At 38.5% G+C, this 23,139-nt stretch overlaps 1 protein-coding gene and 1 long non-coding RNA gene across 4 annotated transcripts in view; one reads left to right on the top strand and one right to left on the bottom strand.

Annotated features, from left to right (window-relative positions):
• Positions 1-17,831, bottom strand: part of tmed6 (transmembrane p24 trafficking protein 6) — a 20,736-nt gene extending 2,905 nt beyond the window's left edge. Inside the window, exons 1-3 of the mRNA XM_020536511.2 lie at positions 17,595-17,831; positions 9,486-9,612; positions 7,116-7,270 (exon numbers count right to left, since the gene is read on the bottom strand). Coding sequence (XP_020392100.1) covers positions 7,116-7,270; positions 9,486-9,612; positions 17,595-17,807 — 495 coding nt within the window. The 5' untranslated portion in view covers positions 17,808-17,831. The remainder of the gene's footprint in view (positions 1-7,115; positions 7,271-9,485; positions 9,613-17,594) is intronic.
• On the top strand, positions 222-19,466 carry LOC125484976. Of its 3 annotated transcripts, none has more exons than XR_007263761.1 (4): positions 222-499; positions 1,625-1,739; positions 3,119-4,113; positions 14,936-18,386. It is a non-coding gene; the product is annotated as an uncharacterized LOC125484976 (long non-coding RNA). The 3 variants fall into 3 exon arrangements; XR_007263759.1 differs by having other exon boundaries at positions 228-499; positions 3,977-4,113; XR_007263760.1 differs by lacking the exon at positions 3,119-4,113 and having other exon boundaries at positions 228-499; positions 14,936-19,466.
• The last annotated feature ends 3,673 nt before the right edge of the window (positions 19,467-23,139 follow it).

Raw genomic sequence — 23,139 nt, 5'->3', positions numbered from 1 at the left:
AAGAAGGATCCAGACCTGAAACGTCAGCTTTCCTGCTCCTCTGATGCTGCTTGGCCTGCTGTACTCATCCAGCTCTACACCTTGTTATCTCAGATTCTCCAGCATCAGCAGTTCCTCCTATCTCTCATGATCTATGCTTAGTCATCTAATGTATTCCTGTCTGTTTGAGAAAAGATAAATCAAACTGGCTGTGCAAACCTCACATTTTTCAAATTAGTTTACTGGGTTCAGGCATTGGAGGCACGCAATCAGTTACTGCCTGTTCCTATTTGTCTGGAGAATGCGATGACAAGCCAGCAACTAAAACCATTGCTGTGCATCTGGTAAAAATACTTCTAGAGTGTGGTTAAGTATGGAGTTCCAGGATTTGCATCCAGCAAAGCTGAAGGGCACGATTCTTCATGCTGAGACTGCTGCTAGTGTTCTTATGTGTCTGCTGCCAAAATCCTTTTAAGTGGTCGGGGTAATAGATTTGGGAGCTTCTGTCAAAGAAGCTTTGGTGAGTTGCTTACAAATTGTACACACTACCAGAGTGAAGCAATGGTGAAGGTCGTGAATATTTAAAGATTATATACTGCCAATCAAATCGTCTAATTCAAATCTCTGTTTGCTGTCACTGTGTGTAAATAGTTGGTTCAATTCAGTTTCTGGTAATGTAGAGATGGATGTGAAATTTCAAGGTTACCATCTCCAACAGTAGTAGTCTTTTATGTGGGGAATGTGAATATTCAACATTAAATGTCAATGGAAGGTAGTTAGACTCTCTCTTGTTGAAGATGGTCACCATCTGACATTTCTGTGGCGTAAATGTGCAGTCCAAATTTAAATGCTGCTCGGGTCTTTTCGCAAATAGCACCAAACTGCTACATTATCTGAGGACTTATGAATGGAATTGAATGTTGTGTAATCATCAGGAAATTTCCCTTTTTCTGACCTTATGACAGAGGTAAAATAATTCATTAAGCATCCACCTCTGAGCCAGGAGACTGAGATTCAAGTCCCACCTGCTCCAGTGGTGTATAATGACATTTCTGAAACAGGTTGATTAAAAATACCTCCAAAGAGTTCAGGACATTGCCCCAAGGAACAGAATGGGGCTGGAATGATTGTTGTACAACAACCACAACCATCTTCGTTTATGTGAAGTATGACTCCTGCTCTTTGATGCCATATCCTACCAAATGCTACCTCATATGAAATGTAGTCATTCCGTCCTTACCTCCGGAATTTCTCTCTTTTGTATATGTTTGGAACAAGGCTGTCATGCAGTCTGGAGCTAAATGGTGGACACCAAAATGAGCAACGGAGAGCAGGATATTAATGAAGAAGCGCGTTTAACAGATCTATCAACACGACCAACAATTTTCTAAGAATTGAAGTGGATTGCTGGAGTGGTGTTTGGTTGGATTGATTTTTCCTGCTTTTGTCGATAGGATTTGGCACTTTGGCTATGAATCAGAATGGTCAGGGTTGCCTTGTTAATAGGAAGCATCATTAATGGGAAGCCTTAATATAGTGCAATGTGAAGTGGAAAACAGACTAATGAGTCAGTGTCTAACATTATTTTGATGTCTGTATTTCATAATCATATGCAAACCTTATGATATTTTTCATTCATTCACAGGATGTTGGTGTGGTTGGTTATTTCAAGTCATGATTGCCCCACAATGAGCATAAGAATGACCTTCAATTCTTTTGATGAATCAGCTTGGCTCCATGAGCATGTCACTTACCAGAAGGTAATTAATATAAACAATGTTTATGTCTACTTGCAGTACTGAGTATTGGGAGGTTGCATACTAGTAATTTATTGGATTAGGAATCCAAAGGCCTGACAGAATGCACTAGAAACAGGAATTCAAATCTTATCATGGTAACTGGAGAATTTTAGTTCAATTAATACAAATTCTGGAATAAAATGCTAGTAATAATGACCATGAAACCAGAAAGTTGTTGTAAAAATCCATCTGCTTTTCTAATGCCCTTTAAGGCAGAAAATCTGCCATCATTTCCTGATGGCCTATACATGACTCCAGACCCACAGCTATGTGCTTGGTTCTTCACTGCCCTCTAAAAAGACTGAACATTCAGCTCAAATGTATTAAACCATTGCAGAAAAAAAAGCAATGTGGATGTGCCACATGGATTGCAGTAATTCGAGGAGTGGTCAAAGGATCGACAATAAATTATGGCCTTGATAATGATGGTCACATTGTAAGACTAAATATTAATTAAAAAAACTACCACAGTTGGAGTTTGTGGGCTTGGGATGACACATTTAAACAAAATTTTCTACTCTGGAGTGGGTGGATGCTAAAAGAACTCATGGCACTCATCAAAGAAATGTTGAGAGTTCATTTGATGTGCTCCCATACTTCTGTCAAGTAACCTCACCAAAAATAACTTAGTGCTGTTCATAGGATTTACAGTGTGAAAATTAGCTGCCACATTGGTTGATATTTCTCAATTAGTACAATGCAACAGAAGTTATGTAATTGATAATATCTGTTTACAGAAAAGGGAAGAATTGAGGCAATTCCTCTCAGGCAGTGGTGGATTGAGCACCCCATTGTCCACAGTGCCTCATTTCCAGTTCCATAAATTGTTATGTTACCAAATATGTTCTGTGTATCCTAGGTGGCTGATTCAACGTCACCTCTCTTGCATCATTGACACCTTTCACCTGATCCCCACACCTCTAGAAACATCTAGAAAGAGCAACTAATCTATTTTCTCCTCAAGCATTTCTTAAGCACGTTTTTGTACGAGCACCAGTTTTACCGTATAAATAGGTTTACCATTTCAGCTTTAAACTGTTTAGTTTGGAAAGATATAAAGGTTTCAATCCATTAAATAATTTTGCTTCCTTGTTTAAACCACTGACGCATTCAATATATTTCAGAACAGAATTCTGCTCTATCATCGCCATCTAGTGTTGGTGATGTTTAACATATGGCAGCCATCAGCATCTCACATAGATCTGAGGCAATACTGGCAATCAAAGATTGTTTCAGACACCCAAACGCCTTTGCAATTTTGGCGCAGAACCTTATTGTACATATGTGTGAAGAGACAGAGTTGTTGCATGTGTCTGCTGACAGTTAATGTGTATGTGCAGAGTTTCAAATCAATGTGAAGAATATCAGCTTGGCTGACGAAGGGGAGAACAGCATCAGCTTGAACAGTGTTGGAAGAGAGAATGCCAAATTCCATCAAGGTGGGAGAGAGAAAAGTATTAGTATGACTTGGAAGGAAAGATGAAGTTAGAGGTAAAAGTAATGTTTCTCTGTAAGTGTGGGGAAATGGGGAAACAATCATTCGAGAACAAAAACAGAAGTTGCTGGAAAAGCTCAGCAGGTCTGGCAGCATCTGTGAAGAAAAAAATCAGACTTAACGTTGCGGGTCCGGTGACCCTTCCTCAGAACTGATCATCAGAATCACCAGAAATTTCCAGTGATCAACTGAACAATCATTCAAGATCTGCTTTCAGCAACAAGAAATGGCACTTGCCACTCATTTCACTGCCTGCAGCCCACAGATTTTCCTGGTTCATCAGAAATTTCTTCTAATCCAGTACTTTTACAAATGCAGAGGCCTCTCAGAGACATTTGTGGCACGTGTCAGCAGGGAAGGTAACAATGACATTTTTCATCCATCAGACTGAAAAATTCTCAATGAGCTATGTGGAGTCCAAACCAAGAAGGACAAAGCGGGAAATATAAATTAATATTAACATATAAAGATTATTATATAAAGATTAGGAAAAGAGAAAGACAGAACCTCTAAAGTTAATTTTCTTGCAAAAGAACAAGACTTGTAAAAATGTATTTTTCAAAACGATAAATTACTCAGCAGTAATTATAGCTTAGTGCACTATGATATATTTTAATTACTCTGGATACAACATTCATCTGAATGAAGTATAAAGCTGGTTTCAAGCTAACATTTGCTAACCCACCAAATAACTGTACTGCAGCATTGAGTTCTGTTGGTGAACAAAAGAAAATTGTGCAAGCATGGGGGAAGAAAGAATGCATCCTGAATAAATGTCAAAGATAAAATGCACTTTAAGAATAAGGACTTCCCACCTCCTATGATGACACTACTGGACAGGTGAGATCCCAGAATTAAATCTGTCTAATAGATGATATTTTGTTTTTCTTCTTTAATTTAACATGGTGGTCTTTCACTGAAATGTATGAACACCAGGGTGCAGATTTGGTTTTAACAATTAAGCATAAATTCATTTTGCAAAAGAAACAAAAATGATCAAACAAACCAAGTTATCTACATATAACGCAGTTTAAAATATTTCAAACACCTGGCAAAACAAAATCCAAAGATTAAACTATAAATATTAGACCCCCTGTTATAACTACAATTTAATGTTACTTTATCTTTGGATCTATTAATTTCATTTTTTATCTCGATTCTGAACATCTCGCTGACTGATAAACCCTAATTCCATGTAATATCAACCCACAATTTCACTGCATGTTAATACATTTAGCCATTTTCATGTACATGAACAATTACAGTTAATCAAAATCCAAAGAAATTTTCCTTCCCTATCAGATCCACATGTACCTTGACAATTTCTTTTCAGTTCCAATCCTAAAAGCTGCAAGGCCTTTTCCCAAAACCATTCACATCACGAAGAGCTTAGATAACCTCAGACATTTAATAATCTGCACAGCTTTAACCAAACATTCCTGGTCTCAAAGTTTTCACAAACTACAACCCCTACATATAGATAATTTATTCCCTTAACTGCTCTGAACGAGCTCCTTTTCTAGGAGAAGCTATTCTTACACCTGACTTCAGTCAGGTCTTTTCTGAACTGAATTTAAAAGGTTTTTTTAACTAATTTTTTTTAAAAGATGTTTTTCATTCTAGCTTCTGCTGAGATAGTGGTTTAATATTTGTTTTATCCCCTTCTCCTGTCATAAAACCCCAACATATAAACAAACTTCCATTAACCCTCCAGGAGGCCTTCAGCATTCTTCTTTCTGCCTTGTGCTAACTTAAACTCATGGTTCCAAAAAGACTGACCTGGTTAATTTTTAAACTACTTCACAAAAATGACTGATACCTATATGCTACGACTTTGAATCTAAACTCTGAAAAAGAATTTTTCATATATATAAATATATAAAACACACATACATCACACACCTTTCATTTGAGAATGAATTTGTATTGGAATAGATCCTTGAAATTCTTCGGAAAGTTTACACTATCACGAAAAATGCAATGAACATATATGTACTTAAGTGGACCAAATTAAACACTAAATTTAGCAAAGATTTCAAGGCAATGGCTAGTTTGTGAAGCCAGTTAATGGAACAAAATAGTATAGTTGTGCAGTTGTGCAGAACAAAATGTCTCAGAGACTATCAAAGGAATCCAATGCTAATATTATATGTTTTCGATGTTACTTCATCAAACAGTGGCAAAAATGAGTACCCATTGTTACAGCAACAGCGCAGGTGAAATGCCTTGAATTTTGATAGTTCAAGCAAAAAATGGTACAGTGAAGGGTTTGAAAGGACATGAAAAGGCAAGATTCACAGTAATACAAGCCTGCATGGCCAACAAAATGATATTAAAATCATTTTTAATTTAGTTTTCAAATATAAAACCATGTCAAAAACCAAGTTACCTACAGGAATAATTGTCCATGTATGTGAAAATGGCTAAATGTATCAAGAGGGAGTGAAATTGTGGGTTGATAGTGCATTAAATTAGAGCTTATCAGTGAATGAGATGTTCAGATTTGAGATAAACAATGAAATCAATGGATGCCAGTGATAAGGTAAGTTTAAACTGTAGTTATAGCAGAGGTCTAACATTTATAGTTTAATATTTGGATGTGCACCTCAACAAGCCTTTCAAATATCATATCCAGATTGAATAAAATAAATGGATGTTTGATAGAGAAAAACCATTTGCCAAGAGAATGGAAATTTGCACTCTGCCCCATTTCATATTTTATGTGGTTTTGTCATCAAATCATGAGATGCTATTAAACTGTCATTAGATTGTTCAAAAAACACAGAATATCCAATTAAATGGATGGAGAGGAAGATGTTTTATTGTGGTGGTTTCATTCTGGGAGCAAAAGTGACAAACATGCTCCAGAATGGAATCGTTACAAGTATGCATTATACAAGCGACTCAAAACGACCTTGATTAACTCTGTGAATTGGATAGCAAAGAGAATGAGTTTCACAGTTAATAGAATGTTTCAATGTGGTCAAGCATATCCAAGTAGAACTAATTTGGTCAGTACTATTTTGGAAAAGGAAGCAGAGAGGAAACAAGAAAATATAGCCCAGATGGCCTGACATCAGTATTGGGTCCATTATAATAGATTTAATAGCAGTGCATTTAGGGGTGGGAAGAAGGTGAGAACAGGGTACTGAGTTGGATGATCAGCCATCATTGTATTAAATGGTGGAAAAAGATTGAAGAGCTGAATAGCCTACTCCTGTTTTCTATCTTTCAATATATGCATCATACTGTTTTAGTTTGTTTTACCAGTGTCTTTCCTTCACATTTCAAAAATGGTGACCACCTACACCAATACAAGCTTTTTACAACTTGTACATAGCATACAAATTGATCCCTGTTTTTGGAAGGATTGCTGAAGTTCTAAAGGTCAATTTACAATGTGCCTATTTTCACATCAAAGCCATCACTGAATTGACATTTTTCACTCGTTGTCAATGTTTGTTCGATTCCGAGATTGACCTATATGAAGTAAGATACTGAAGGCTAAATGTACATTCTTATCTAACAGTTTATACAAAAAAAAATGAAGCCTACCAATTTCTAACTTAAGTTTTGACTAAAATAATCAAATTAAACAAGTCCCTTTCTTCCCACCAGAACTGATGAGGAATGCCTCATCATCAAAGCCTGCAAATCTAACGTCCGTTACTTTAAAATTATCTTAAAATAAGACAGTGTAACACTACGCAGTAACTTTATTTTCTTAATCCATCAGGTAGGGAAAGGAAATGATTGCAACTGTAGCAGCTGACTGCTTTGAAGAGAAGGGAAGAAGACAGTATTAAGTGTGCTGATATCTTAATCTGACCATTGTTTCTCACCTGAATAGCAGCAAGTGTGTCATTCAGTTGAACTTTTTCTTTGTTTTCTGCTTCTGTTTTCTCACCAAAACCATCATAGTAAACTCCAAAACTGATAAAGATCTGCTTTGATCCAAAGTGTGACAAAAAGTTGTTCAAACAAATTTGATAAAAACCTGAAAGAAATCATGATCTGATTGCCAATGAAATGCAATATTGTCTCAGCCAGTTCTTAAAAATCTTCCTTTAGTATCAACAGCAAACTGTTGGATTTCTGCAGCAATTTTAAGACAGAAAGCATTTTTTTCCTTCAAATTGACTATTTGCTTTGCTTTTACAAATTGCTACCTGTGGTTAATGCATGATAAGATTCAGTGACATCAGCTGCTCCTATGAGCATTTTGGGCATCTATCGGAGACCCAGGATTATGGAATGATCCAAGTCACAGCTAAGTATTGGTGGGAGGGTCTGACGGATGGGAATCACAGGTTAGAGGATGTAGTTGGGTCAGCAACAAGGGCAATGGGTTGGGTTCAGTGGACTCCCTTTAAAAGTGCCATGATTGTTGATCAGGTACTAAGTACATTTGAAGGAATGAGGCCTGTACCCAGAAGACAACAAGCAAGTGCATGTTGCATGACATAATCCTGCTTATAACTGCATTAATACCATTGGTGGCGGAACAAGGCCCTTAGAAGTTAATTAATTAGCCACTCAAATACATTAATTGGCAGCAGGATGGGAAGGTTCCCCACGCACCTTCCCATCCTTGGACTTAAGTGCAGTGGTGGCAGACAGGTAGCCAGCCCAATGAAATCCCTTTCCCACTTCCAATGCACTACCAGAGAGAATAGAAGATTCCACCCTTCCCAGTGCTTCAGGTCAATTATCTTTTTTCATTTGTTTATGTCAAGCAAGTTGAGCAACTAATTGTTGTACAAGTTAATGGTTTTAAAGGAGTTAATATACATGTTGCATTAAGTTCCACTTAATCTGATGATGTCACACAGTCTTTGGCCAGTTGAATTCTGCATGAGTTCCTGACAGCAGCAGATATATATAGCACAGCACGTGATAGTCCTGAGTAACTATGCCTAGCAAGTTAAGGTGAGTGCAAATGCCTCTTTTGTTTAGACTTATCAGTTGACTATCCTCTACTACTGGTAATTAGTCTCAGCATACTGAAAGAAGGCTGTGGTAGTGAACTACCCAAGACTACAACACTAATATGGAGAAATGCACTGTACTCAGTATTTCTGCATGATTAGGTGAAGATAAGTAATAGATTCATAGAATCCCTACAGTGCAGAAAGACGGTCACCTAAGGCTGGAATTGAACCCAGGTCCCAGGCAGCAATGCTAACCACTGTGCCACCATGCTGCCCACGTGACTGAGTGTCTGGAGTTTGCACGTTTCCCTGAGTCTGTATGGGTTTTGGCTGGGTGCTCTGGTTCCCTCGCGTAGTCCAAAGATGTGCAGGTTAGGTGATTTTGGTCATGCTAATTTGACCTATAGTGTCCAAGGGTGTGCAGGCTAGGTGGATTATAAAGTCATACATAGTAAACGTGGAGTTATGGGGATGGGGGTACGGGGTCAGGGAGGATGGGTCCGGGTGGGTCTGGGTGAGATACTCTTTGGATGGGCGGTGCAGACTCGGTGGGCTGGATAGTCTCTTTCTGCTCTATATGCATTCTATGATAAATTTTGTCCATTGAACCAAGTAAATCTGCTCAAAACTGTTGCTCTGTTGTTGACTCGCTGGGAAATAAAATTACTTATTGTTTCATATTGGCCCCGTCTTACCAAGTGCTCTCTCTGTCCATTTGTTGAGATGTTATATTGTAATACACATGAGAAACATGTGCCTATTCAGCTTCACTCATAAATTACAGTCCCAAATTCTGCTTTCATTCAGATAAATAGGGGACACTGTGATTCAATCCTTAAAGGCAAGAAGCCTAGGCTATTCATAGGAACAAAACTGATGTCACTGAATTTTACAATGCCACAAGTGTCAATTTGTGAAAGTAAGGAAGTGATCATTTTGAATGAAAAATAAGAACCTAACACATCCTTTAAGTCGGCCCTGTTCCTCCCCACCCCAATTTTTTTTGGCTTTTCTTGTAAAAACCTCCTTACTCGCAACAGAATTCCCCATATCTCCACTAATAAATTTGAGTAATTTATCAAGAAATGCATTACTCCATGAACTATACAGTAGATCATCAGCTTACCCCATCACAGGATGGAATATTCAATTTTACAAGCTGCTTTATTATTTAACCATAGAATAATAATGGTACAAAAAACACAAAAGACAGATTTAACACAGTACAATCATGAACATTTTACCAGTAGTGTTTACTTGAAATAAGATCACTGTATATACCTGATTCATTTGTTTTGAAATTAATTTGGCCACTTGCTCCTCTGGATGTATCAATCAGGCGCCCAGTGGGTGTATTAACTGTGGCAGTTATAGCTCGGTTATTCTGTAACCCCATCATCCACTGAACCTAGGAGGAATTAGATTTTAAAGAGATGTTTCAAACATATAAAAGACACAATACTGCATTGAGATAATTCTGATTACAACAACCAGAAATCGTCAATAGTTATACATTAATACAGTATCTACGGATGGATCTGAATTGATCTGCAACCAATTTGCAAGTCAGGGCATTATAAAGGAACAAAAACAAGGTTGCTGGAAAAGCTCAGCAGGTCTGGCAGCATCTGTGAAGGAAGAAAGAGTTAACTTTTCCGGTCTGGTGACCCTTCCTATAGTGCATTATAAAGGCCACCCTATGCTGAGGAATACTAGATTAATAATTTTTCAAAATGTAAAATAAGCTAAGTAATAAATGCATGGTCAAATTGCTTGACTAGTAAAGAATATGCGTTCAAATCCCTCCAAGGTAGATTAAAGGAAGTAATTCAGATTTTCAAAGTCTGGAAGTAAGAGGCTAGAATCACTAAAAGAGACCATAAATATCTTTGACTTTGAAAAAGCGAACCCAAATGATTCACTAATGTCCTTTAGTGAAGGAAACCCATCGTCTTTATGGGATTTGATCTATATGATTCCAGTTCCTTTCCAATGTAATTCATTCATAATTCTCCTCTGAAGTGGCCCTGAAAATCAGGCAGTTGTATCAATCTACAACCGTGAATAGCCAAAATGAAACTGGACAGAAAACTTGGCTTTGAGCTGAGTGTGAAATCAGGGTATAAGAAAAACACACACAAACCAGAAAATTCCAGACTTGTTTAAAACAAAACCTAGATTCCCAAACTTTTTTTTTCATTTTTAACTTGTTAGTCCAGCAACATGGCACTGCAGGAGTACAAAAACAAGGAAGAATTGCCAAACTGATATAGGACACTAGTTAGACCTCGGCTGAAGTACTGTGTACATTTCTAGGTGCCACACTTCAGGAAGGATGTGAATGCATTAGAGAGAGTGCAGCAGAGGTTGAGAAGAATGATTCCAGGAATGAGAGAAATTTCAGTTATGAAGATAGATTTAAGGAATTAGATTTCCTTGATAAAAAGAAGGCTAAAAGGAGATATTCCGCTCGCAAAAGGATCGAGAACAAGAGGGCACAGATTTAGAGTAATCTGAAACGGAAGCAAATGCAATTTGAGACAAAAATATTTTCACACAGCAAATAGTAACGACTTGAAGCACTGCCAGAAGTTGAGGTGAATGCAGGTTCAATCATGCATTCAACATGGAAGTAGATGATCGAATAGAAACAATTTCCATGGTTACAGGCAAAGGCGGGAGAATGGCACTAAGTCAAAATGCTCATTCAGAGAACTGGAGAAGACATAATGGGCTGAGTAGCCTTCTTATGCACCATGACAATTCCATGATCCTATGACTTCTCCATGTTGAACACCACCTGGAAGAAACACTTGAGGATAGCAAGGGTATAATCTATACTTCATATGAGGGATGTCATTATCCATCACCAAGTTTCTCAATTGGTCCCAGTGCTCTTCAGGCCTTGGCCAGTTTAGCTGAACTGCTGTAAGATGGATGCCTCTAGTGTCTCATGGCAAAGTTCATGTATATGATTAGCCAGAAGGCACATTAGCACAGTACTGCATTTTTATTCTAATAAGTTCCCTTTTTATACAAAAAATCCCAAAAATAAATTACAGTCATTTAAATTGTGAGTTATCCATAATAAGTAAAGATATCATGCATTAATAGTTCATTATTCTCATCAGTGTCTATGTATGCATTACATACAGCATCTTTAAATCATGACTGTCTCTTAATGATATGTAGGCACATTGTCGTTGGCTGCTAATCTGTGTGATGTTCCTTCTCTGGAGTGTCAATCCCGTGTTAATTTTAATACCATGACACTTTTTATTGCTTCATTTCTATGTTGGTTTGCTGTGAACTTTTCTCTGGGACCGATGGTCTAAACAGACAGTAAGTTCACAACTTCTTGATCAGTTGCTTGAAGTTGAGGAACAACATTTCCAGTTGTACATACGTGCCTATGATTTCCATAGTGTATCTGGTCATTTGCTTCCACTGTGTATGATCATCTGTTCAAAATGACATCTGCTCAATGTAGGTCCCAAGTTGCCACTTGGGTTGTCTGTTCTTGACAGCACTGAAGGTTTGTACCTTGCTTGAATCTCTCCAATGCTCAACTCTGACAATGATTTGGCGGTTTGTCAAAATTAAATTTGAATTCTATTGTTCTACCTTGATTTGGTCTCTCACCCTGTTGCTATATCTTCCTTCTGTAGCTATTCACCATTTGAAGAGTGGTTTGACTGTGGCATGAGATTTGTCTTTGTACTGGCTACTTTCCATCCCTTCCATAGGTATGTTTCTCCACTCAAAGATTACCTTATATGCAGTCTGGATTTACTTGATTTATGACTCATTTGGTGGATATACTCTTGCCCCAAACTTTCCATTTAACTGGGGATAGTGTGAAGATGGCTTATGTTGTTGAATTTTCTGATCCTTTAAGGCTGATATACTCACTCATGAACTGAAGTTCATTGTCACTCATCACAATAATTGAAATGATGAAATGACCAAAGTGAGTTTTCAGGAATTCCACAATGTCACAAGTTACAGAAGAATTCACCTGATCTACCTCTCAGTACGCAAAATAGTCCAAAGTGTCAATATGAACAGTTACTGTGAGACTGAAGAGATCTACTCCCAGCTTCATCCATGTGTGATGAGATGTGCCTTTAAGAGAGATTTGTCTGTTATGGTTCTCTTGAAGAGGGGTGTTGTAAAATCTGGAGTAGAGGTGACTGCTCCATGGAAAGCAGAATAAATAGCTTTGGGTTTGTATTTTAAAGTAGACAAAGAAAGCATGAGTAGGTGTACTCAGGCTTACACAGGGCCAGCATTTAGTTTTGCTTTCAATTGTTGAAGTTAGGATTTTGGAGTTGAAGCTGCTAGATTCAGCTGTCTCTTTGCTGCTGCAAAAGCTTGAATTATCTCTGTGCTGCTAGATTCAGTCTGTTAGTGTTCCTTCTCCTGGAGTGGGGGAAATAGCAAGTGAGGGAAATTTGCTTTGCTGAACTTATCTTTTCTAAGGGTGTATTTATGGAATGCTGCTATATTGGAACAGTTGATGAGTAAGAATTAAAATATATATTATCTCGTTAAGTACTTTGATAGAGTTAAAGTTATGTCATTTTTTATTTGTATTTTAACTATGGTGCAAGAATAAAGTGTGTTTTGCTTAAAGCGTAGTAGTTTGACCAATCGAACATCTTATACTTGCCTTTAAAGGAGATAAAAGTTAGGGTCTAGGCTATTTCCTTGACATGTTTTCAGGTCTGGTCCATAACACATGGTCTATTTGGAATGTCATGTGCCATCAGAATCTCTTCAACTTGTTTAGAATGGTACTTGTTACACCCTGGTCCCTGATTTTATTGCTCATGTGCAGCCAATAAAGCATATAAATTGCCTTCCTCAGAATGCACTCAGTTCCTTGGTGGCTTTCACAAACTCAACTCAATAGGGATAACAACTCTAATTCCTTTGTACAAAATGCCATCTTGTGCTTTCTTCTCTGTATGCCCAATATGCTCGTGACCACAGGGAAATCCTTGATGATTTCAGGCCATTCTTTCATCACTACACTTTACTACACTTGGAGTGCCGGACTCTCGCTTGATTTGATCAAGGCACTAGTATCTTATATTTGATGTCTTCCATGGCATGTTAAGCTGCTGCTTTAAAGTGGATCTGGGAGATTTCATATTCTGAATTGGCAGGCTCAAATTCCTTCATAGGATGTATTCTTCTTGACAGCATTTCAGTGATGTCCATCTGTGTCCCTTATTTGTACTTCATGTCTAGATGGTATCTCTATACCTGGAGTGCCATTCTATGCAGATACTTTGGAGCAGTTAATAGTGGTTGAAGAAATGCTTTGAAGAGACTTGCAGTCAAATTTGACCATATCTCTTCCAAGTGGGTATTAATGAAAATGTTCACAGGCAAATAGTCAGGCACTCTTTCTCTATCTGAAGGTAATGTTGTTCTTTTGGGTTGGATGCCCTGCATGCAAATGCGACTAGATGTCCTTGCTGCAGTAGGATGGCTCCAAATCCTGTCTTGCTGGTATCACACTGCAGGATGACTTAATATTTATGTCATGGTATTTCAATACTGCAATGGCCACGACTAGTTGCTTGATTTTTTAAAACTTCATTCACAGGATGAGGGCATCGCTGGCCAGGCAGCATTTATTGTCCATCCCTAATTGCCCAGAGGGCAGTTCAGAGTCAGCACATTGCTGTGGGCCTGGAGTCACATGTAGGCCAGACAAGGTAAGGATGACAGTTTCCTTCCCCAAAGGACATTAGTGAACCAGATGGGTTTTTCCGACAATCAGTAATGGATTCATGGTCATCATTAGACTCTTAATTCCCGATATTTTATTGAATTCAAATTCCACCATCTGCCATGGCGGGATTCGAACCCGGGTCCCCAGAATTTTATCCCAGTTGCTGGATTAACTGTCCAGCGATAATACCACTTGGGCCATTGCCTCACCATTTTAATGAACACTGTTTCTTGTTCCATGCCCCAATGTCATTGGCAGTGGGTTGGCATAATGGTTTATACTCTGGCGACAAGCAAGAATTTTGTCAAATTGTTGATTAATCCAACAAATCAGTGCACTGATTTTATATCTGTTGTTCACTGAATTACTGCTACAGCTCTCATATTTTCAACATCTGGATGAAGATACTTTACTATCAGTACATGACCTAAGTGCTTCACTTCAGGCATCTTTCATTGAACTTTTTCCTTGGTTCAGGTTCATCTGGAAAGCTTCCTCTAATAGTCATACTATAACGTTTTTTTAAATCATGGTCAGCAATGACTTCTTCCATTGTATCTCTGCATCCATACACTGGCAAACCATCCACCATAATTTCAACACTGGGAATATCATTTGAATCTTACATCATCTACATTGACTCTGCTGGAGCCATGGAAATACCAAGGGCACGCATGATTGTCTATATCTTTCAAAGTTTGTCCAGAATGTAGTGAGAAAGCTGTTGCTTTTATCCAACTTCATTTGTCAGTAATCATCCTGCGCATCTATGGTAGTCAAGATTTTTGCCCATGTGAATTATGTCAAAATTCCTTAGATGGTTGACATGCAATAGTGAGATCTCTTCAGAGGTTTATTCAGATCCTTTGGGTCAATGCATATTTTCCAGGTTGTTTTACTGCTACCGCACTGCTAATCCAGTTTGTAGAAGTTGTCACTTTCTTGTTTACTCACTTCTTTACCAACTTCTCTATTTTTCTTTCAGTCTGGCCTTGAGGACAGCTAGAACTTTACTTGGCAGAGATGTGATTATATTCTCCAGGAAGATATCCTAAACCTGTAAATACATCATTGTGCTCCTCTAGAACCTGTTTCATAAATGGTTTGTGTTCTGCAACATGTTACAAATTTATTCTGGTACTTGAGGGATATCAGTTTTAGACTTGCTAACGTTAAGGTGAGTGGCTCTTATTTGCCATCTATGATTTGGAACTCCAGGCCTTCATTCTTGTCATAGCCAAATGCAATCTGTGAAATCTGTATCTGAGTATAATGTCATCATGTAGCCTCAGACTTATTTTTGCAGGCTTCATTTTTGGATCACTATGTTGAACTATAACACAGAGCTAATGATATTGTATGATACTTTATGGTGACTTCATGATTTCTTTCTGCAGTCATCATTCCAACAGTCACAAACCATTTATCCCTTCTTGACCTGTTTGATGCAACCTGCTATAGAGTAAAATATCAGTACCTGTTGCTGATATCTCCCTAGTGACAATCTGTACCTACATGTCGTGCTTCTGTCTAGCCAAACACTTTTGTACAAAATTATTCAACATTTGCAGTGAGTACATGCTTTTCTGACATCGGACATGCCTTCTTTTCTGTGTAATGTTCTCTGCAGTATTTGCTTCCTGTCCTTTGTCAATGATCATTCTGCCTTTTTGCCCTGGAATGTCTGTCAGGATAACGTATGGTCTGGTCTGTTCATAGATCATGGAATCCCGACAGTGTGGAAGCAGGCCATTCAATCCATAGAGTCCACACCGACCCTCCAAACAGCATTCCACTCAAAACCTTAATATTAGGACTGATGAAAGGATAGTGGTCTGTAAGCCTTCTTAACTACCCTATTAACCTGTCCTGTCACCTTCAGAGATCTGTGGACAAGCATCCCAAGATCCCACCGTTCCTTTGCTGGAAGCAAATTGCCAGTCAAAAATCGTAGTTAAACAAGAAACCAGACAACTCCTTACAGCTCCAGTTCTGAAGAAGTCATACCAGACTTGAAATGTTAACACTATTTCTTTCTCCACATATGCTGTCAATTTCTCCAGCATTGTGTTTGTTTCAGATTTCCAGCATCTACAGTATTTTGCTTTTATAATGTCTTACAGCTAAGTTGCATATCTGCATAATCACCAAACCTAACTGCCAGAGATGGTTGGGGGAAGGGGACAGTTTGGATTTTTGATTAAAGTACGGGAGGCAGTTCCTGCTCCTCACCCAAAATAAAACAGCCCTCACCAGGACCCGATCATAACATGTCTAAAGATGTCTTTACTGAACTGCTGTAAAATGGATGACTTCACTCAGTGTCTCATGGTAAAGTTCACATGACTATAGCAAGCCAGGAGGCACATTTGTACTAATGCATTTCTAACTCAAACGTTAATGTGAAGACTCCCACAGCAACTTGCTCCTCATTGTCTATCACTTTAGTCCCATTTCTGGTGGGTCTGGCCTGTCAGTTGGCAAAACATATCCAGGAATGGCAAATTGAAGGGTCTGTCCATTGGCTAGAAAGTATTATTCAGCGTGTATAACTCTGTCAGGCTGCTGCTTGATTAGCCTGTTAGACAACTCCTCCAATTTTGCTCCAATTCCCTCAATATTAGTAAGGAGGACTTTGTAAATTATAATTAGATTGGGTGTGCCTTTGTTGTTTCCAGTGACTAGGCTAATGCTGAGTGGTCCTTCAGTAACTTCAGTTTTATTCTTATTTAACGTCTCTGTATTGCTTTAGTACAATGAAGTGGCTCGCAAAGCAATTTCAAAGGGCAGATCAAATTCAAACACATTGCTGTGTGTCCGGAGTCACATGTCGGCCAGTCTGGTCAGGATACAGATTTGCTTTCCTAAAGGGAATTAGTGAACAAGGAAATAGGGTGGATAATTGGGATTCATATGACTTACTGGTGTACAGGGTAACTATTGACACAAACCACTTGTTTTTTGTGTTGTAACCTTGTCTTTTTATGTGTCAATGCTACTTGGATGTCAGAAAGAGAGTTCTAATTTGTCAGTAACTTAATTATTTAAACAGAACATAACTTAAGAATAACAATAGATTCAGATGATCTCCACTCCTAATATTAAATTATAACAAATAAATACTCAACAGGTCAGGCAGCAACTGCAGAATGAAAAATAGAATTCATGTGCAAGGATGAGAACATTCCATCAGAACTACAAATAAAAGGTCATCAACACGAAATGTTGACTTAGAATTAGAATTAGGTTTTATTGTCACGTATACTCAAGTATAGGAATACATGAGTACAGTGAAAGTACAAAGGTGCCATCTTGGTTACAAAACCAGAATTTAAAAAACAGAAAAAAATTTAAGAGCAAAAAATTAAGAAAACACCCAGATCTTAACGTCGAAGGTTTTACTTCCATAAAGGTGTTTGGAATGCTCAGCCACCGATGCTGGAGTGTTGCCTGACCTGCTCAGTAGTTTCTGCTTTTACTTCAGATTTCCAGCATCTGCAATATACTGCTTTTAAATTTGAATACATTGAAACGTTTAACATAATTCTTTTTGACCACTCATCACAAGAATTTTTAAAATTTATTTCAACCATATATTTTATTTGAAAGTAACAACAAAAGCAGGAAGAAATGCAAGATCCTACCTCATAACTGAAATAAAAATAGCCTGCCTTGTCTGCATAATGCCAGAAACATTCCTGCCCACCTCCTGAGAGAACGATGGAAAAGTCATATTGATCAGCACCACGAAAAGTACCAGATTCATTAGAACCATCTATTGGCTTGGTATTTTGAGATGTTCCATTTACAAACAGGGCAACACACACGTACATAACTATAACACCTTGTGCAGACATTTTACTGTAGTGATGTATGGAGAATTCCCACAAGCAGAAAACTTACAACTTAGGAAATTATTAACTTTTTATCTCATCTTTGTGGCATATTAATCCTACTCAATGTCTTTTGCACCTGTGAAATATACATTTTAAACAATCATCCAAAAAGATCCTATTGCTGAACTGAAAATTACGCAATCTACACAGAAGCATGACTTACATCTTCATATTACTCTATGAGCTGATTGAAGAAAAAGATTATTTTTAGCATCCTCTAGGCTTGAAAAGAGCCTTATAATCTTATAAGTAGTGCTCAACGGTTACATTAACAATGACAAATGTAAAGCAAATTCTTCTGATCACAATGCCTTATAAGCAGATTGCAAATTGCAATGATATTTAATTTGTACTTGAATTTACAATAAAGCTAGTATCAATATATTTGGGGGGGGTGGTGTGGGAAAGAAAGGTTGAGCTTTACAATATAACCTTATGGACTTGAATCTCTACAGTATGGAAACAGGCCCTTTGGCCCAAGAAGTCCACACTACCTCTCTGTAGAGCATCCCACCCAGACCCACTTCCCTACCCCTGATTTCCCCATGTCTAACCCACCTGACCTAAACATCCCTGGGCACTATGGGCAACTTAGCATGGCCAATCCACCTAGCCTGCACATCTTTGGACTGTGGGAGGAAACTGGAGCATCTGGAGGAAACCCACACTGACATGGGGAGAATGTGCAAACTCCACACAGACAGTCACCTGAGGCTGGAATTGAACCTGGGTCCCTGGTGCTGTGAGACAGCAGTGTTAACCACCAAGCCATCGTGCTGCCCCTTTCTGCACATATTCCTGAGAAGTAATTTAAAATGCAAATTTTAGCTGCTAATTTGTCACCCCTCACCATATTAAAAGAAGAGCCATAAAAACCATAATAGCTCCAAAACGTGCCAGCCTCATGATGTGACTTCAAACAACGTCATTTAGAAGAATAGTCATAGTTTGATACAATATCAAACGTTCCCTGAACTGCATATCAATTACATTAGCTTCAACCCATTGTGGAGATGATAAAATACATGATACTGTCATCCTATGACTGAAATGGCTGGAGAAAGAGTTCACATCTTAATCAACCAGGACAGCCGAGCAGGTCAGTGTGGGATCTATAGGCAAGAAGGAAGCCATCTCTCACTCAACACCAGGGAGGACACTTTCTTAAAAGTCACCCTAGGCAAAGTAGAGAGACTTATTTGTTTTACCTACAAGATTTTATTTCTTCACTATATGAGCTCAGATACAACTTCATTTAAATAACCATTGTCTCTAGTGATCCAAGAAAAATAACCTTCAAATGTACAACATTCTAACCACCACCCCAGGGGCTACGTAATCAAGTGACTTATTTCTTTTTGAGGTAGTAGGAACTGCAGATGCTGGAGAGTCTGAGACAACAAGGTGCAGAGCTGGATGAACACAGCAGGCCAAGCAGCATCATAGGAACAGAAAGGCTGACGTTTCGGGCCTAGACCGTTCATCAGAAATTTATTTCTTTTTCTTCTGTTATCACTGTAAATGCATGCTACATCTTAAGAAATCATCTATTGTACGTGTTTGTATATCTGGTGTGTGTGAAGAATGAGATTGAGAAGTAAACATTTATCATTTCCCTTGTTTTGTGTCAGTTCTGTAAAGTCAGAGCAAACATCATTAAAACACTCCTCTAAAATACATCATCTTGTAGTCATCTGAGAGATGAGAAAAGGGGGAAATTATTCTACGTCTCTCCCATTCCATCCCATCTTTTCAGTGATTTAAGTTAGGTGAATGAACCATAAAATGGAGGCAATGAGAATTTGTAGTGATGGAATTAATTCAACTGCCATTGAATTAAATTTAAGGTATTGGGTTGGGAAATATTAAATCACTATATTAAAAATACTTAGCCATGTTTTGGTTCATAAGTTTGGCTTCACTGTATTTTTAAAGAAAAATGTGTACAACATATCTGAAAAGTGAACAATTCTGCCCTCTGTTGGCCTGCATTTATTCAGCATAGTACACATGGAAAGGTACAACTGACCTGTGACTAATTAACATTGCCACCATTGAGTTCTCAAATTAATCTTGGTCATGAATTTTCATTTGATCTTGTTCGAAGCAAGGCCATTCCAACATTGTGGATAGTCACACAAGATGTTTAGCTACTTGAATGAGATGACAGACCTGCGTATAGACTATGAATTCTACATGAATGACTATTTTCAAGGGAGATGGGAAGAAAATTAGTGCAGCAAATACCAATGATAAAAGGGGGAAAGAGACAAGGGGGAAACAAAGAGGCAGATAGGGGGCTATAAATAATTGTGGGAGACAGCAGGGAGGAGGAAGACTGGGGGCAAAGGGCAGTAAGTGGAAGCCAGCCAATGGAAGTAGAATGGAGAAAAACAGTAAAGGCAAAGGGAGTATGACAGGAGAAGAAAGGATGGATAAGGGATCAGGTTGGAAAGGGAGGAAGGAGACAGTGCGTGCATGGAAGAGAATGTGTGAAGATAACAAAATGCAGAAAGAGGAAGGAAAAGATACTGGATTTGGGGTTAAAATAGTTCGGTGATTGTTTTTGATTGGTGCAGACTCAACGTACCAAAGAACCTCTATGACTCCAAGATGAAGCAATGATCAGGGAAGTTGGTTCCGTGTAGGTGATAGACTTTTATAATGGGGTGGAGGAGCACAAATCCAGTTTGGCGGGGGGGGGGGGTTGATTCTGATTTTCATTTTCACTTTACTGCTCAATAGGTACATTGTAGTTTACTTCCAGAAAATCTCATGGAAAGGGTTGAGAGCTAGGATTGCGTTCTTTTTGGCAGTGCAGGATCGGAACTAATGCCTGTAATTTTGTATAAGTAATAGAGGTTTCGGCAAGGCCACAATAATTTTTAGAAGGCACCAGTTGATGGAAAAAGCAATAAAGAGGGAGAAGATGAAATGAGAGTAATATAAAAGAAGATTGCAAGAGATTTTTTTTAAGAAGATATCCAAAAGATAAGAGAGGGACTAGGGTGGACACTGGACTGCTAGGAAAATGAAGCTGGTATAGTAGTAATGGGTAACAAAAATGGCAGTGGAACTGAACAGATACTTTGCAACAGTTTTCACAGTGGAAGACACCAGCAACATATCAGAACTTCATTAGAATCAGGGGGCAGAGGTGAATGTAGTAGCCAACACTAAGGAGTTGCTGGGGAAGCTGAAAAATCTGAAGGCAGATAAATGACTCAGATGGACTACAACCCACAGTTCTGACAGACATTGCTGAGGAGATTATAGAGGCATTGGTGGTGATCCTTCAGGAATCACTGGAGGTGGGGAGTGTCCAGAGGACTAGAACGTGGTTAATGTAACACCCCTGTTTAAGGAGGGAAGGAAGGAAGCAGAAGAAAGGAAATTACAGGTTGGTTAGCCTGTTCTTTGTCATTGATAAGATTTTAGACTCCATTATTAGGGATGAAATTGCAGACTATTTGGAAGCATATAGTAACAAAGGGTGGGGTCAACACAACTTAGTCAAGGGGAAATCATGCCTGACAAATCTGTTAGAATTCTTTGAGGAGAAAATCAGCAAGTTGGACAAAGACAGCCAATGGACATGATCTATTTGGATTTCCTGAAGGCCTTTGACAAGGTGCCACACAGAAGGCTGCTAAATAAGGTAAGAGCCCATGGTGTTAGGGGCAAGGTACTGGCATGGATAGAAGACTGGCTGACTGGCAGGAGGCAAATAGTGGGGATAAAGAAGTCTTTATAAGCATGGCAGCCCATGACTAGTAGAGCTCCGCAGGGGTCAGTGATGGGACCACAGTTATTCATGTTACACATGGATGATCTGGGCGAAGGAACTGAGGGCATTGTTGTTACGTTTGCAGATGACACAAAGATAAGTGGAGAGACTGGTAGTGTTGAGAAAGTGGGGGGGCTGCAGAAGGACTTGGATATGCCAGTTGAGTGGGCAAAGAAGTGGCAGATGGAATACAATGAGGCAAAATGTGAGGTTATACAGTTTGGTAGGAAGAAGAGGCATACAGTAAGTTTTAAACAGGGAAAACCTTTGGAAATTCAAAGCACAAAGGGACTTGGGAGTCCTAGTTCAGGATTCTTTTAAGGTTAATATGCAGATTCAGTTGGCTGTTACTAAGGCAAATGTAATGTTAGTATTCATTTCGAGAGGGTTAGAAAATAAGAACAGATGTACTGCTAAGGCTGTAAAAGGCTCGGGTCAGACCATATTTTGGACTATTGAGAGCAGTTTGGGCCCTGTAAGGAAAGATGTGCTGGAGTTAGAAGGGGTCCAGAGGATGTTTACAAGAATGATCCCAGGATGAAGGGCTTGTCATATGAGGCATGTTCAAAGACTCCGGGTCTGTACTTGATGGAATTTGGCAGGATGAGGGGTGATCTGAGTGAAACATACAGGATACTGAGAGGCCTGGATAGAGTGGACATGGAGAAGGTGTTTCCACCGGGAGAGACTGAGGGGCACAGCCTCAGGTTGAAGGGATGACCCTTTAAAACTGACAGGGAGGAGGAATTTCTTCAGCCAGAGGATGGTGACTCTGTGGAACTCATTGCTGCAGAGGGCTATGGAGGCCAAGTCATTGAGTGTTTTTAAGGCAGAGATAGATAGGTTCTTGATTTGTAAGGGGATCAAGGGTTACAGGGAGAAAGTAGGAGAATGGGGCTGATAAATATATCAGCCATGATGGATGGTGGAGCAGACTATAGGCTGATTGACTTAATTCTGCTTCTGGAACTCATGGTCTTAAGAAGCATAACACTCGAAATTAAAATACAACATCCATTGTTTTCATTTATCAAACTGTTATACCCATAATGTGCAAGAATCCTTGATTTGAGAACTCCAAGTTGTCTCAATTTGTCACTGCAGTCAATTGTACCTTCCAATGTGTATTTCATTCAGTAGAGGCAAGATTTTTTAATTTTCAGATCCATCATAAATCTTTCCTTTTAAACTAAAAAAGCTCAACTTATAAACCAAAACAAAACTGAAAGGTTTTTCTTTCCATCGTAATTTAATATTTATCACACTTCACAGCTTAATTTTATTAAATGTGATTTGATCTAACTAGGGTAAATTGTCATCATCATAAATTTATGTTTGATTCTCTAACACATTATTAGCGATATACGCTTTACTACAGATCTAAGTATATTTGACAAATATGAAAATTGAATAAGAAAACAGTTCCATTCACTAGCATCACAGTTTGATAATATTGTGGTATCATGGTTAAGTTATTAGACTAATGATGTGAAGAAGGGAGTTCAA

The sequence above is a fragment of the Rhincodon typus genome, chromosome 15 (genome assembly GCF_021869965.1).
Source record: "Rhincodon typus isolate 14 chromosome 15, sRhiTyp1.1, whole genome shotgun sequence".
Taxonomy (NCBI): Eukaryota; Metazoa; Chordata; class Chondrichthyes; order Orectolobiformes; family Rhincodontidae; genus Rhincodon; species Rhincodon typus.
Note: the sequence above shows the minus strand (reverse complement) of the source record. Positions and strands in the feature narration are given on the sequence as shown.